The sequence below is a fragment of the Platalea leucorodia genome (assembly GCF_965183815.1).
Source record: "Platalea leucorodia genome assembly, chromosome: Z".
NCBI classification, from domain to species: Eukaryota; Metazoa; Chordata; class Aves; order Pelecaniformes; family Threskiornithidae; genus Platalea; species Platalea leucorodia.
The window spans coordinates 44,891,360-44,908,673 of NC_138858.1; the positions used below are offsets into that span (position 1 = coordinate 44,891,360).

At 43.9% G+C, this 17,314-nt stretch overlaps 1 protein-coding gene across 1 annotated transcript in view; it reads left to right on the plus strand.

Annotated features, from left to right (window-relative positions):
* Positions 1–687: 687 nt before the first annotated feature.
* Positions 688–17,314, plus strand: part of NTRK2 (neurotrophic receptor tyrosine kinase 2) — a gene marked incomplete at both ends in the record, with an annotated part of 205,460 nt that continues 188,833 nt past the window's right edge. Inside the window, one exon of the mRNA XM_082335628.1 lies at positions 688–896. Within this exon, the coding sequence (XP_082191754.1) occupies positions 688–896 (209 nt within the window). The remainder of the gene's footprint in view (positions 897–17,314) is intronic.

Below are 17,314 nucleotides of genomic sequence, written 5' to 3' on the forward strand. Positions count from 1 at the left end.
TTTTTTTTTTTTTTTTTTTTTTGGATTTCAGGCTCATTTTGTGGAGTTTCTGCCCCTCTCTGCGTCAGTCCCACGTCACTTTGCCGGCAGCTCCCCGGCTTGGGCTGGAGCAGCAGCGGGGGCTGCTTTATTATCAGCTGGAGGGAGGAGGAGACGGTGCGTAAAGCGGCGAGCACGGCGCCCCGAGCCCCGCCGCCGCCGCCGCCGCCGCGGGCTGCGCCTCCCTCCCCGCCCGCCCTCCCTCCGGCGGGCAGCGGCCGCCCGAGCCCCCGCAGGTAGGAGCGCAGCCTCCGCCACCTGCCCCCGCCGCTCCGCGCGTTTTGCAGCATCATCGGGAGCCGCCGCGGGGGCAGGCGGCGCCGCTGTCCGCCCGCCCGCGGGGCCGGGGGCAGGTGCCGCGCCGCGCCGGCGGCCCCGCTCGCCCCTCTCCGCCCCGCTCCCGCCGCAGCGCCCGGCTCCGGCTCCCGCTGCCCCGCGGAGCCCCGGGGCGGGCAGCGCCGCGGGGCGGCTGCAGCTGCGGCTGCGGCTGCGGCTGCGGCGCGCCCATGTGAGCCCCGGCCGCGGGGTGCCCGCCCGCGGCGCGGAAGGCTGCGCAGCCTCCGGGCGTGCGCCGCGGCAGCGGCGGCGGGAGCGGGAGCAGGAGGAGGAGGAGGCCGTCGGGGCAGCGCTGGAGTGAGCGGGGGCGGCATGGTGTCCTGCCGGCGGAGGCCGGGGCCCGGCCTGGCGCGGCTGTGGGGCTTGTGCTGCCTGGTGCTGGGCTGCTGGCGGGGCGCGCTGGGCTGCCCCGCGTCCTGCCGCTGCAGCTCCTGGCGGATCTGGTGCGCGGAGCCGGCGCCGGGCATCGCCTCCTTCCCCGTGCCGCAGCGGAGCGCCGAGGGCGAGAATGTCACCGAGATGTGAGTACGGCCCGGGCCCGGCCCGGCCCCGGCCCGGGCGCGGGGGCGGCGGGACGGAGCAGCCGGGGGACGCTGCGGGAGGGGGCGGAGGGCGGCGGGGAACTTCCCGCGCCGAGCGGCACTTGCTCCGCGGGCAGGCGCGGTGGCTGGAAGCCTAAAAGCCCGGTGTGATTTAATTCGGACGCGACCTCCCAGAGACACCGCTGCGAGCCCATTTAGATGATGCATCCTCATTGCCCGCGATGCGGTTCCCGCGGAGCGGAGCGGAGCGGGGCGGGCGGCGCGGGGGTCGCCGGCGGCCGCGGCGGAAGCGCGGGCGGGCGGGAGCGGGAGGGCGCGCTGCGGGCCCCGGCCCCGGCCCCGGCCCCGGCCCCGGCCCCTGCCCCTGCCCCTGCCCCTGCCGGGGCCGCGCACCGCCCAGACCTCACCTCTGCGGCGGCAGCGGGTCTGGAAGCGGGGGTTTATTCTCTTTATTTTTTTACTTTCGCTGCCTCCGTTTATTCCTGCGAACGGAGAGTTTTGGTGGGTGGCTTTTTCCCCCTCTCGCCAGATCTCTCGTATGTTCTTTTTCTATTAAAAAAAACCAAAAAACAAAAAGGAAGGAGAAAAAAAAAAAGGCGGGGATGCGGCAGATTCTGGTGGAAGGGACAGCAAACTATCTTCCCTCCCCTGGCCACAGGCATGCGAGCCTGCTTTGCCCTTCTCGGTAAGGTGGCTGGAAGGAGAAAATACTGAGCCTGCAAAGGAATGAGCGTTGTGCTGTCTCCAAGCCAGTGCTGGTGGATTAGCAAACCGTCATTAACAGTGAGGAAGGTGCAAAAAGTTGTGGGTTTTTTTTTTCCTCTCTTACCCATGCGTTGCTTCCATCCTTGTTTGCCTGCAGATGATATTCGGTGAGGGAGTTCTGTAGCTTTTTGTGTTCAATCCTGCATCGTTTCACAGCCCTGTACTCTGTGGCGTCCACGTTCATTGCCTGAGAAAAGCTGCAAAGGCTCTTGCTGAGCAAAAAATTTTGGATACTGGACTTGTAGATGATAGATCTGTAGAAAAAAAACCTTCTAAACCTGTTTTGTCCATCTTCGTATTTCCCAGTCTCCCTGTTGTTTCTGGATTGTTTCCCATGGCATTTTTGATGTAAAAGATACCCGAATATTTTCCCCCAAATCTATACAGATTTCTCAGTGTTTGCATTCTCCATCCTTCTTCTCTTTTTCAGTTTCCTTTAGAAACAATATAAAAATACCATGAAATACTGTATGAATTTAGATTAAATTCTAGCCTTTGGGCTACCTTTCTGCAGTTTGCTGAAGTCAATTTAACTGCATTCCCTGCGTGTGTTTGGGGAGAAAGCTAGAGACTCATTTCTACTACTCATATATGGCCTACCTTTGGTAGAATTTTAGGATGTACGGTAAAGAAACTGTCTGAGTTGTTAGAGCAGTTATTGTTTCAGATGTTTGTTTAATATTCTGTGGATTGCTTCATTAAAAAAAAATTGCTTTGAGCTATCCATCTCTGCTCATTTTCATAGGCTTTGCTAGTCTTATTATCCAGTACGTTCAATTTGGAGGTAAGAGAGCGATTTCCCCCTAGAATTTAAACTCTGCTTGAAAGGCCAGAGGAGAAAACACATATGTAGGTATGTATTCCAGCCATGATCAACTTAAAACATGCCTAGTCATTTTGCATTGATGCTTCTGGTTTTCATTTTCCTGTGTTTTTTGAGCATCACTGTCTCTACAGTTCTCTTCAGTTTTTACTGTATCATTCTGTGACATTGCACGTTGTTGTGTTTGGTGATCTAAAAATAGTTTTGAGTCATGGATTTCTCAGGAGATGCTGTTGCACGTATTTAAGATGGTCTTTTCATGCGTTACTTTTAGCATAAAACACAGAGGCCCTCTAATTAGTTCATAGGCATAAATTAAAAACTGGACTGCAGTAGCTGTTATTTCATTGTGGGAGCTCAGTCAACAGTAGATATGTAGGGAAGCGATTCTAATATGGTAGATGCAGATTGTGGAAACGTTTTTTAACACCGCACATCTTGCTTTATTCTAGCTAAGAAACAGGTTTAAGAGGCTGGGGCATTGCATTTTACTTGGGAAGCTTCAGGCCTGATCTTTCTTTTATGTGCTCTGTAGATACAGGAGCACAATTCCATTGGTCTCTGGTGGAATTACTCTCAGTACCAATAGGAGTGAGAAGAGCATAAGATGGTTAATTTCTAGTGCTTTATTCCCATGTATTTCCTGAGTGTCTGTTGAAACCAATCCTTCGTTTGTTGCTTATGTCCTGCTCCTGATGGGAGCGGATCCCGCCGTCCGAGGCAAAACACCCGCAGGCGCCTGGGGCACGTGGGCCGAGTCCGGGTCCTCCCCTGGGCCACGTGCGCTGGGAGAGTTGGGGTGACTGCGTGGTGAGGGTGGGCACGTGAAAGCCGTGGCGATGCAGAGGGTTGGCTGTGGGCCGGGTGGGTGGCACCGAGCTGGCGGGGTGTGGGTGGGCAGCGAGGGTCTCCCCTTGGCTCCGAGAGGTGGGAGGGAAAGCCGAGGTGGTGCTGGTAGCCATAACAGAGCTGCGGTCCCAGGCACTGGGCAGCCTCCACCACTTGATACCTAGGTCCTTCAGCTCTGTTTTGGCCCGTAGGTTAACTGTGGTTTAGAGCTTAATAAACGCTCTCCTCCAAGTCCATCTATTTCTTGATTGCTGGTTGGATCCCCCATCCAAATCTACTGAGAGCAGCAGAAAGATACCCAGAGCATTTCTGCATCAGCCCTGTGAGGGCCGGCTGCTGAAACTTGGTGTGGGAGGGCATAAGAGTATTTATGCCTGGTGCTTTTCTTAGTCATCTCCCTCACTCTTTCCCTCCCTAGTTGTTTTTGCATAGTTTTCTATTAAGGCGAATAAAAGACAGATTTTGAAAATTCTCTGTCGCTAAAAAGATTTTAGATTTGTCCAATTGGCTAGGGTGCTGACGTGGGCTGGTCTCTATCTGGAAAGCATGTGCCAGCGCTAAAATCGCTTATCATAACAGAGCTTAATCGTAATAATTGTTCGGTAGTTTTGATATTATTAGAGATAAATTGAACTCCAGAGTGAGATCCTGCATTAAAATCATGATATCAGCTATCATCATTAAGAGCCAAGGACCAAGAGTGGTGAGAGCGGAATGAGTACATAAGTATTGTTAAATCTGTGCATTGTAGGCACAATAGCAAATAGGTAGTCCTTGGTGAGATCACTCAAGCAAAAATATTAATAGAATAGTAAATGAGTCATTTTTAAAGTGTTCAGGACTTCTTGTAAAAGGACTGGTCTACTATTTCCTCATTAAGTAAAAAGTATTGTTAGTATATCTCAGCATACACGACTCTTCAAAGACTTTGATTTCAAAGTGTCTTCTTTCAGTGCAAGTATATTCCTGGCCTAGTTTCACACTTCTGGTATCAAGTCATTAATATGGTGACTTACGATTATTCAAGTGAATGGGGTTTGAAATTAATTGCTGTATTTCAGGAAGAACTGCTTGCCAACAAAATAGTAGGTGACTTTTAAGCTCTTGCCTGCTAAAAGAGAGGTGATTGTGTATTGCGTACAGTTCAAAACCACAAAATAAATTTCTAATGCAGTTACATAAAGCACTCTAGAACTGTTAATAAATAAGACAGGATAAGTAATTTATAGAGTAAATTATTTAACAAGTCATGTGAGCTTATGCTAAAAAAAAGGCATGTTTATATTCATATGGAACTCAGAGCTGTTGGTATTTTGGGTCTTTTTCATTTTAGATTTCTAGGCTGTTGTAGATTTAATATAATTTAAAACTGCCCACAAGGCTCCTCAACCCCCAGCCCCTTCCTCCTGAAAACAGCTTTTGGCTGTGCAGCATTGCATGGCTTGTCTGGATTGAAAAGTTATTTCTGGTGACTTGGAATTGTACAATAAGACATGACGCATCAGGCTACAAATTATTAAAGGGGTTTTGGACAGTAGTGATATAATAGCTGCTTTTAAGAATTTGTCCCTTTTTTAAAATCTTCCTTTGAAGATCTGGGTAATTGGTTAAGGTGAGTTGAAAGTAAGTGTTATGAAAATCAGTTTTGTCATTTCTGGGCTGTAAAAATACTCCAAATATCACAAAGCATTGGGGTTTGTATATACTGGGGTTCTTTTTTTGCTCCCAGGAAACCTTTTATATGGCTTGTTTTGGTCCTTGTCCTTCTGGTTGATGAGGACTGATGGGGCTGCTCAGGACCTCTGCTGGGGCTGTCTCCAGCAGGCTGAGACAAAGCAGCTCGTGCTGGAGGAGGGCAGCATCCTTCAGGAGGTGCTCAGCGTTGGGCAGGGCTGGGCTGGCCGAACACCCCCTGTCCCTCTGTGTCTGTGGTCACTCAAGAGTTTTAAGAGAGGTTTGGGATTTATATGCTAAAATGGAAGCCATTTGTATGAGTTCAAAGATTTGGTCTTGAATACGTTGTTTTAAAGAAGCTTCCACTTCTTTCCATAGTAATGAGAAAACAGAGGGCCTGGCGGTCCAGCCGGCGATATCTTTAGGATGGCATTTTCCAGATTTCTCAGGTTCTATTTTTTCTTGATTATTTTTATGCTGACAGTGTAAGGGAGAAAGTAGCTTAGCAAGATTCTAGATTGCAAATCATTGTAAAGCAAAAACTTTTACATAACTAAACAGGGGCCTTATTCCTCCATTTTGGATTTCATTTTAAAGTAAGAGGTACTCAACACCCCTCCCCCCCCGCCTTCTTTTTGGATTGCAGTTCTCTCTCTCCCCATTTGTCATCTGTCACTGTAAGAATGTCTAACAATATGTCAATGAAGGTGGCCATCCAAATATCCTTGCCCAAGCTGGATGAGAGTAGCAGGTAATGAAGGGTAATAAAAGATGAAAAACAGAGCAGACAACTCTAAAACCATCTCAGTGCTTTATTGATGTTAAATGTATATTTAGCTTATTACATCTGAACAACCTGTCTTTGAAAACTGCCCTTTAAAAAGTGAAGTACTGATTGTATAAATTTATTCATTTACTTGCATTTCAAATGGAGAAGTAAATTCACAGCGGTTTGAAAGCCACATGCCTGTACTGCCTGGGATGTGAATGCATTCTGTTACTGGATGCTGTTTGCGTTTGCTGAGATCTCTTCATCCAAATATATGTAGGCACATAGCTGCTATTAAAATCAAACATAATCGGGATGCACCTTAATTCCTGTTCGATTGTGAGCCTATATTTTCACAAACTACATAAAGCAAACCAAACTACTCTGCCTCCTGAAATATGCATATAGAAATCCTGTTTCTTACATAGCCATTATTAACCATAACATTGCACAATCATAATGGACTTACGGGAAAGGAGCCATGCCATGGAAATTCCGTTGTGAATAGGCAATTTTTTTTTTTTATTTTCCTGGAAGAAAATGACCTGCATTGAGTGTTGATCATTTGCAGAAGTTATAGCTGAAACGTAAATATATTTAATACCAGTTCAGCTATTCTTGTTTCTGGCTTGTGTTGTCATCGGTTGGATACATTCTTGAAGATCAGATTTCAGGTCAATATTCTTTGGTTCCTAGACAAGGCCTGAAGAAATGAGATTATTTTGCAGAAGTAAGAGAAAGTGGAACAAGGCAAGCCCAAGGCATTTTCAGAGGCAGTTTAAGAGATTGTAATCTCTGAATGGTGTGACTTGAACCGGCCTTTTGCTAAGCCTGCTGGTCCTGATGCAGCAAGGTACTTAGATGCCTTTTATTTCAGGGGGAAGCTGAGGCTGTGCTTCTGGCCTTGTTAAAGTCAGTGGCAAAACTGGATGGAATTGTCATTTCACCAGCGTAGAGCAGTTTAGAGGACACATGCGAAGGATGAGAAGAACTTTGATTCAGGCATTTTCCTGCCTGTCTTAAGTTCGGAAGAGAAGGGGCCTGTTGCTCCATTATTTGATGTGTTTTTGACTTACGGCTTTCCTTGGATCTCAAGTGTTTTCCTACTGTGTGAAGACTAAATATGTTGAGGCAAGAGCAAGTTGAGATTGAGTATTTTAGAGGGGTCTTTTACAAAGTTTTAGATAATTCTGATTGAACCTGTACCTCCATGTACAAAACAGTAGCAGCTGCAGTCACTACAAGAGCTTCTGCTGGATCCATAGAGGATATATGGTTCACTGTATACAGTTGTCTGATGTGTCAATAAAAGAAGGGCAGTACATTAATCAAAGTTAGTCCATTGCTGAAACAGAAAAGCAGTGAAATGGCAACCCTTCTGAGCTCCTTGTAGCAGGGGCTGTCGATAGAGCTCTAGTTGGGGCTGGGCAAGTTACCTATTTTTCCTCTTGGTTTGACAGTTGAGCCAAAAGAAGTCTTACAGTCTTAGATTTAAATGAAATTATTTTTACCTTTTTTATTTCCTAACTGTATATGTAAAAATAATTAAGGCAATATTCAGCAGATATCATGTGAAGTGTGGATGTCCCACATTGCACAATCAGATGCTGTATTCCATATGAAGAGTGTATAGGACGTGACTTTTCCCATTCTTTTGCAACAACTGTCTGATTTTCTGAATGCCAGACGGCTCAGCAAGCATATGTGGATAAATCATGTGCACATACTGGGCATGTCAGACTCACTGGGCATGGACTGGGAGACTTTTCACAGCATGTGCTGTGGGTATCATGCGCTGGACTTGCTAATCATGTCTGGGACTGTCCTAGGCCTCAGCATTTAAAACCTGGCAACTCCCTATGAACTGTGTAGCAAAGGCACTTAACTCAGCTGGCTACTCTCCTGCAAGCAACGGAGAGTCCGCTTCTTCCAGGAAGTGATTCAGGTTCCTAAATTAGGAACCTACTTTAGGTTCCTACTGCAAATTACCCGATGGAGGCGTCCCCTTCTCTCTCCACTGAGGATAAGAAAACCTTGGGGACTTAATTCACTGGGGTGAGTGGAAAAAGCAAGACCTTCCTTTTAGCGAGCAGGGTCACACTGCGGGGTAAGATGTTTTGTGGTTCTAGATGAACCGTTTCGGCAGCGCATGGGGGGAGCTGCTCTGCTTGAAGCAGAGCATGGGTCTGAACCAAGGTCTTGCATGTCAGCATCTTAACTACTGTCCTGTATGGTGTACAGATGTGGGCTTGCCTCGCTTCTTCCTGTCTGAGTCGCCTTACTTGGCGTGGAGTATTTAAATATGCTTTTCGGTCAGAGGGTAGGACAGTCTGTTGAGTTAAGCAACTGGGATGCCTATTTGTGGAGTGAGACAGCTGGGTCCTGCTCCTGCTACACTGAGTGGTCAATTATGGCAAAAATTAGAATGGCACAAACAGGTAAGATGGAGACTGCCCTCTCTGAGGTTGCTTTATAGTATGGTATCTTCTGAGAGAATGGGATCACATTCCCTTCGGGAGAGGAAGGAATTGAACCTGGTACTTCTGGACACTACTGGAGCATTATTTCCAGCATTTCTTCCAAATCTGTGGTCTTCTACCTGACATAGACGTGTCAGGTTTTTTTTTTTTTTTTTTTTTGAACAGGTGAATCTAGTTGGTGAAGATGGGTCTAGTTCAGGAAGGTGAAATTCCCTCCCTCCCCCCCCCCCCCCAGGTGGGTGAATAGTCTATTGCATATTCACCTCCTACCCCCCCCCTCCAGTCTTGCCTCTTCCTAATTTTTAGAAACAGGTTTTCGAACACGTTATGCATACGGTGATCCTCACCTGGTAAACACATGCACTGTACTCTCCTGCTGGGAGCAGTTCTGTTGACTTCATGGGACTAACTATGTAGTGTACTTAAACATATGCTGAAATATTTTACAGTTCAGAGTGGTAGCAATATAAGTATCTTTTGAAGACTGTATTGCACACGTTTATACATATACACAAAATTGTAAACTTTTCGGGTTAGATTCAGATAGGTTTACAGACATTTTGAGTTGGCACAAATCCACATGTAACATCAAGGCACCTAAATAGAAAAATATTAATGCTGGATACTACTTCTGCGCTAGACATCACTGCAGATCACAGGTCATGTTTGTGTGCAGCTACTGTCTTGTTGCCTGGAGCCTGTGTCATCTGGGGGGATGTGGACCTAGGTGACACAGCTGCAGAAATAGATACCGCTTGTCCTGGAGGTGGACATGGGTGGAAGAATGACTCTGTCAGTCTTCCTTGCCCTGATCGTTTCTCCCAACCCTCCATGGCATTCCTGTCTGCATGGAGACACGGCAGTTGTTACTTCTGTTTGCTTGGTCTGGTTGTATGCATAGTTTTTGCCTGCTGTAGAGCACTTCTGCGTATTCTTACAAGTTTTAATGAACAGTTGAACTTGAAGCAGGTTTGCTCTTCACAGTGGGTATCTGAAATGAAAGATTTAGGAGGTGAGAGTCCTAACAGTTGGAGGTATCATCGAAATGTCTGTTCAATCTTGTATAATTGCAGGTGAACACTTCACCTTCACCATGCACATGTTGGGGTGGGAGGGGAATGCTGCAAAGGTGCATAGGTTGGAGGAGGGCTGACGGGCATGTGCAGTGGTGTGGTCACGAGAAACTTAAGGAGAAACAGGCTGGCGGATGAGAAGAATATTACTCTACTCATAAGCAGTGGCAGGAGCAAAAGCTGTAAAGGTAAATTAAGAGTGCTATGTAAGTAGTGGTGGGTAAGGAGAAGGCAGCTTTGCAGAAATAGTGAAGAAGTTTGAAGACGACTCTAGCAAAAGATGTCACCTTGTGAAAGAAGTACATGCAGGGTGAGAGTTTAGTTTGAAGGGAAAATGGTAGAGAAGATGATCTAAGACTTGAAATGATGTTAAAATGGGAAACTAATGCTTACAGAAGAGTATATTTTCCTGAAGTATAACAATAAAGACACCCATAAGTGAGTTTTTAAGTAAAGTTGATCTCACTCTAGAAGAGGCAATAAGTATATGTCAGGCAGCAGAACGAACAGAAATACAAAGAGAAACCTGAAAGACAGACACAAGACGCTTGTCTGCATGTACCATTGAAAGAGAGAATTTGTCAAAAATAAAACTGGCCAAGCACAGGAACATGGAAAGTTATGGAGACAGTGGCAGCAATGTGGCAGTCAGCGTGAGCATTCAGAATACTCTGGATACTGACAAATGTGCAGAAAGTGTAATAAACACATCGTTATGTTAATATATGCAGTGCAAGTAAGAAACTACTTATATTAAGTGAAGAACAGGATTCCCCAAGTGAAAAGAAAGTGCTTTTTTTAGGAATGCTAATGGAAGAAGCTATAAATTCAAAAGATTGACCAATTAAAATGAGGAGAAATGGACTGTACAGGACAGAGAACAGAATGGAAGTAAATGTGATAAAAGAAAATGAAATAGGGAACTGTGAAGAGCATGTAAATGTGGAATAGTGAAGAGTGCCTCTGAAAGGCTTTAGCAAAGAAGCAATTTTAATGCTGTTGAAATGGTATCTGAAAAATGCATTGGTTAAATATGAATAGTAAGATTGGTATTGACATAGAGTAGGTGGCAACCTGTTCTGGGCCTAGAAGAGTGAGGTAAACATCAAGAGAGTCGATATCATGGAAGGTCAAAAAGACAACCCATAACCCTTTTGGAATGCTTCAGTAACATAATGTGAAGACGTATTCATGTATGTCTTCCATTAAAGGACAAGATACAGCTTGGAGAAGACACAGATCTGTGGTGAGGGCTACACAAGATGTTTCACAGGTCTTGGGAAGGAGGATAGGAAATCAGTTGTGAACCATGGCAGCAGATGGTATCATTTGAAGAATGGAAAAACATCTACCAGTTGGGTTCTCTATGTAATAATTGCAGAGAAAAAGGGTAGAGATTATGACCATATGTAAACTCTCAAGACTTAAATAAAAACAGAAGAAGGAAAATTTTTGCTGGCTTATGGAAAGGGGAATATTGTTTGAGATGTCAGGAGTCAAATTATTCAGCAAATTTAATGCATTAAGAGGATAGATGGTTTTTCCTGGATAGATGGCTTCAAGTTTTGCAGTTTCACTCCATTGTTTGGAAGTACTAGCTTTTGATCTGTATTTGGCATGAGGTGTATTTCATGCAGTAAATGAGACAGTGAACAGTGTAGCAGGTATGGACATATGTCTCGATGATCCAGTGAATATCAGAGCAGATTGAACACAGTATTTCACATTCCAAGAGCCAGTAATTTTAAACTGAGTAAAGCCAAGTATTAGTGTCAAACAGTGGAAATAATATATGTGAGGGGAAGACTGACCTCAGAGGGAATTTCAGAGGGAATTTCTTACATTGAATCAAAGAATCAGGGAATATTGAACATGTCAAAACCTGGAGATAGGAAAAAGATTTAAAATGTTGTGAAGCATACTGATTTATGTCAACATGTGCTTATCTAACTCTGAAGGATGTGCAGCTCACTCAAAATATCCCTTCCACAAAGTCGCTGCCTGAGCATGGGTGCTGGAAAGAAGATAATTCAAAGGTTTTGACATCAACCAAGATGCTTTAATGTTTTGATTCACTGAGGGACCTAAAAAGATCCATATAAAGGATGGTTAGGAGCACACTTACTGTGCTGTTATGGAACTGATGTTTTGCCATTCTCATTTGCATTAAGGCCAGTGACAGCTACAGAGGTGGTGTATGCAAGTGCTGAAAAAGAGAGTGGTTGTGTTACTAGTCTTTGAAGAGTCACCGCACTAGGTAGTTCTGTAGGAGAAAAAAAATGTCACATATATTTGTTTGTATTTATTCATTCATTTGAGATGTCCTTTCTTCCTTGCAAGCCAAATAATAATAATAATAAAAAAAACATTAGTCTTATTTCTGCTTTCTGTTGAGAACTAATGAAAAGCCACATTCACTGATCTCCTTTTGTATGTTATTTAATGTGTGATTTTTAGTGTATGTATTGTAAAGGGACTGTACAGGAGTTTAAGCCTCTTCCTAACAGTCTGCAGAGATGATTTCATACACAGTGGATGAAACATGTTTTGTAGATAAGTATAAGGTCAGTGATTAAGATATCTTTTTGAATAAATAAGTTATTGTCTGGCCAGCTGATACTTTTCTCTGACTATATCAGGGAATATTAACATTTCCAAAACATCTTTGCTAAGGAAAAGCTAAACTGTAGCTGTCAGTTGTCCTCTGGAGAAATGTCAAAAATTGATGTCTCGGTGAAATATCAGATGTATGAACATCATGGAGCTCAAGGGGGAGGACAGGTCTCCGAATGGAGAAAATGGTTACGTAAGCTTTGCATGAATTTTGGGGAAAGTAATTCTGAAGGTGGAGCTTGTCAAGGGCATGAATCTTAAATCTGGAAAGCTGCATGAAATGTCTTGAGAGTTTGCTTGATTTGGTAGTCTGCTATTTGAAGAGAACAGAACAAACACCTTGAAGCCAAACTAGAAACTTAAGTAAGCCCAGGGGTGCATTATGTTTCATTTTCCCTGCCTCTAAATATAGTAACTCTTTCCTTAAACTCTGCATTGCAGACATATTCATTTATTTTTACTTTTGCCTTCATGTTTGCATACTGTAAAGAGGGAACTAAAGTTGGCTGGCAAACCGTGGGCTTTCCACTTCCCAGGGAGTTGTAGTCATGAGCAAGAGTATGGATCTGCTCCTGCAGTGCCAAAACAAGATTGGGATCTCCACTGAATTCACGCTTTCTCCTGCTTGAAGCTGGTGGGTTGGCACAAATTGTTGAGGATGACGGCTTTGGAGAAGCAATTCCCAATGGCAACTGTGTACTACTAATTGGATACTACTAATTCGATAATCGTAGTATATTGGCACGGAGCAGAACGTCTGAGCCCCGCCGTCTCCTGGCAGTTGATGCAGCCACGCATCGGGAACAGGGAATTCTTGAAGGTAATTGTGATCTGTGACCTTGCCTGTCAGATGCTGAGTTCCAGATCGCCCTGGACAGCATGTTATCCGAACGCGGCATATGTGTAGTGAAGGATTTGCTCAAAAAATGGGCATGCCTGTGGCTGTAAAGAAAGATCCCAGAGTTAATTATGTCAGCTCCAGAGCTGCTGTGCTGGCACGTGGAGAGCTACCTCCTGTAGTCTTCTGTGACTCATGGTTAAATACTCTAAATGGGAGGCAAAAAAACCCTGAAGGATGACTTAAGGAGCCTGTGATAGTGGCAATCAGTTTTTCACTCTTTGTGAAATACAGAGTGATTCACAGTTTAAAAAAAAATACCACTACAGCACTTGCTCAGAATTTGTCAGGAGACACCAGACAGCCAAGGAGTCGAGCACCTGTTTGTGAAATTGCTGAATGCTAGGTAGAGTCCACAGTGGACTAACTCGACACACTGCCTCTTTCCCAAGTTACGGCATGCTCTTTTAGCAATACAAGTTCTGTTTCTTGAGGCTGGCCTCATGAAATCTGGCACTGATGGTACCAGATGGAGACAGCGAAATGGAATAAAATAATTGGAATAAGCCTGTGTATCTGTAGAGAACTTGTCACTTGTAGGTGTCTATATCATGCTCATTGCTTGCTGTTAAGAGTTTCCTTCCTAGGGGGAGCTTGGTCCTACATAGAAAGATTTCTTGGGAGCAGAGATTGTTTCATTGGTCCCTACATCTGTCTGAAACCTGGCATTCCTGATATGCAACAGTGTGTAGCTCTATGCTTCATTTTCAAACTATGTGAGTTCGCACCCCTCGAGCATTATTTTAAATTTGGTTTCAGAGGGGCTACAAATGAAACCTATTTGAATCTGCCAAGTTTCATCAAGTATTGTGTCAAGCTTACAAATTTTGCATGATTTTGATGCATGACCATAAATCAGCCCAGGTGTGCTGAAAATGTCCCTAAGTTTTAGCATGCCTTTTGATGAACTTGGTCTGACATTCGAGTTTGTAAGAAAATACAGCACTAGGGAACTTTGCAGTGTTAATTGTCGATGTAACCATGCAGCTCTCACAGTAGTGTAGACTAGGGACATACATGCCCTGTCATTAAATGGTGATTCATCTACTGACAGTTCAATGTGTGGAGTGTGCTGCCTTTTCCCCTAAAGATTTCGTGAAAAAACTCGGAGTATAAAGTTTTCCCAAAGTTCAGAAACATTTCACCAGGGAATGTTTATTAATTTTAAAAGCTTTTTTCCCAGCTGTATGAACCAGAGCTAATCATATAATTGATTTATATTTTGGAGTGTTAAGAAAATATGTTTCCCATAAAGGGAATTTTCTGGCAACAGAAATACTTCTGGAGCTGAATTACAGTGTTATTTGCTTGCATCTATGTTGTTAAGACTAGTGTGCACTAGTTTTCCAGCATGTCCTTATAGCTCTAAATGGAGTAGTATATCTTAACATACATTAATCCAGAGGAAATAGAGTAAATCAAATAAGTTAGGAAGGCATACTTCTGCTGACCATTTTTTTTTTTTCGGGTTAAGGAAAAGATTTGAGAGTTAGAGTGAAATCCTTTTTTTGAGCTATTGAGGCACAAAATAATCTAGACCACTTTAAAGAGCAGAACCTGCTTTGTCTTCATGCTCTTGAAGTTCAGAGGTTGCCTCACTGACGTTACGCAGACTGTATCCGTAGTCTTTCACACGTGTGATGAGCAGAAGGGAAGACCACCCTCTTAAAGGAGAAACTATTTGGAGGAGCTAACTCTTTTAGAATGGGATTTTAAAATACCCTTTCCAGAATGTTGCAGAAGTGGTGAAGTGTGAGCGTGTGATGTTATTCAACAGCTGCTGAAGTGTGCTGAGATGAACGTGTTATTGTAGGTTGCAATGTGCAGCCAGTAGGTGTGTGATTCTGGATGCCTTTATTAGAATTAATCAGTAGTTTACAAAGGGGAGATGAAATTAAAGGCCTGAAAACAAATATTGCTTACTGATGACTCATTGAAGGAGAGGCAGAATGCTATAGTATTAATCAAGCGAATAGTATTGTAGGCAGCTGAGGGTTTGGTTTAGCGGCAGCAGTCGCTATTCGCGAGCCGATACATGTGATCCGACTGGGAACTATCCAGCCAGGTTTTGGCGGTGCTACGCTTTGCTGTGGTGTGCTTCCAAGCTCCTCACCTGACTTCAGCCAGCCCTGAGTCAGGATGTTTTTCTTCTGTGCGACAATAAAAACGTTCGCTTAAAGAAGAGGGTGGATATTCTTAAGGACAGGCAGGCAAATTACATTTCTCAGCGTCACCCACTGCAAGTCAGAGCTTTTAGAGTATTAATGTTTGATGATAAGTAACATCAAGGTGGAGCAGTTGTGAAGAAGGTAAAAATAGACTTCAGTTAGGGAGAGGTTTTATTTCAGACCTCCCTCTAAATTAAACAGAAGAACAACTTCCCCTTACAGTGTACAGCTACAGTCATCGTACTCCTTTCTTTCTCATTGCTATGAAATAGCTGCAAAGGCTTAACTTAAAACAGACTTGTTAAGCAAGTAAGGAAGAGTAAGAGGACGTGGCCTGCTTATGGTAAATTACATCTGCCCACCCTTTCTTCAAGGATTTCCAACTGCGTGAAATTTGCTTTACTGTCATGTTCTGTACTCAGGGTGTTTTTACAAATGTCTTGCAGAGCGGTTATTGTTTTGAGTTAGTCGCACTTAGCGAGAATTTCTTCTGGGTCCCTACTTGAAGCATGGTTATGGAAAATCAGTGGTTTCTTTTGGTTCTTTCAGTTAGGGACTGGAATCATAAATCATTCACCATAAAGAGACTAGTACGAGCTGAGAGTAAAGTATGCCCCCCCTCGCTTTCTTTTCAGGGATGCAATGAGAGAAGGAAAGAAAAGATCGTAAATTCATGCTGCTGCTTCTTCCCAAATATCATCCTTTTGGTTTGTTCCCTAATGGACCAACACTGATCTTTTTATATAGATTGTGTGCTCATACTCAGATCTTTGTCTCATGTAAATTGTGGTAGCTTCATTGCCTTCAGCAGAGCTGAGCTGTTTTACACTGGCTGAGGCTTACCACAGGATGTAATACACTAATATATTTCTGTGTGACACTATAAGTAATGTCAAGTTCTGGAGCTTCTCATAGTGGGAGGTTCTGGTTAAATGTTTTTATGATTAAAATTGCAATGTCAGATTTGGATGGGTGATAAGTACGTTTAAGTGATGGATCTGTGTTCTGGCAGTGTTTGTCAGAGGTTTTTTTGATGGCTTAATCTTCAGCTAGTACAACTGGTTCCTCAATTTATTTTCTTTTACTCTTCAGAGTCTCTTCTCCCTCTGTGTTTCTCTGTCCATTTTCCTCGATTCCTTGTTTTCTGTGTTTTCCCTATCTCTATCTGGTCTTGACAGGATTCTTGTTGGTTGAACACCGAGGGCAGGATGTGGAAGGTATCATCTTCGATACTTCTTGCATAACTTTATTCTAGCATGTAGAGGTCCAGGTGACAGAGAAGGTGATACTTAATTAAATCATGAGTTCTTCTTCAGGGCTGGTTCAGAGGAAGTGTGGTCATTCACTTGCAGGGCTCTCAGGTGGAAGAATTGATAGTCTTTTATAAACTACTTCATTGCTTTTACTTGGCAAAATATGTAAATTTACCAAACAAGAAACAAAAAAATACATTAGTAAACCCCCAGAGAGTAAATCAGATTGTCTTAAAAGATCCAAGGAAGGAAACACAAAATACAAAGGACTCTATTATCTTGTAATGGGTACACCGTGTTAATCTTATGCTAAGAAGTCCTGCAGAGCAGTCAGTGTCATATGATGGTGTAGTAATGTGTTTTGTCTAGCATCACGCATTGTCTTTTTACTGCCCTTCCTTTTCCCAAGGGACAATGAATCCCATTAGGGGGAACTTTTTGCTTATCCTGGTACTTGGCAAGAGCATAGCCCAAGTCAGCTTTGCAGCTTTGGAGGAGAGCCAGACCCAACTTGTGGGATTCTCAAGCTTCTGTTGGGATGTGGCACACAGTCAATTTCTCTAACACACCATTTGAGGTATATGGGTTGTCTTTGGGAAAGCAATACACCTTTCCAATTCACCAGAATTCCCTTTAAATGAAAAAAAAATGCTTAAAATGAAGACAAGTTTTATTCTAGCAAAGAAAGACTCTTTCTTTTTAGGAAAACCTGCAGCTTTCGGTAGTTCTGGATGCTCATGAAAATACAGGTCAACCTCTGTTTAAGTTTTTCTGGGACTGGGGTTATCTTTTGAACTGCGTGGACTCTTTGGCAAGGCATCTCTTACATCAGGCTTACTTTTCTGCCCATAACATCAGTTTAATTGCAGTTGCCACTGATTTCTTCTTCCTAGACTGCATGATTTGCACTTGAAAACTTTTTTTCTTGCTGCAGAAGAGGTAACAGATTATATATCATCCCATGGATTATCTGTGAAATATTTTAATTTCCAGGCTGTGGGATGTCACTGGTTATTCATAGATCTCACATGA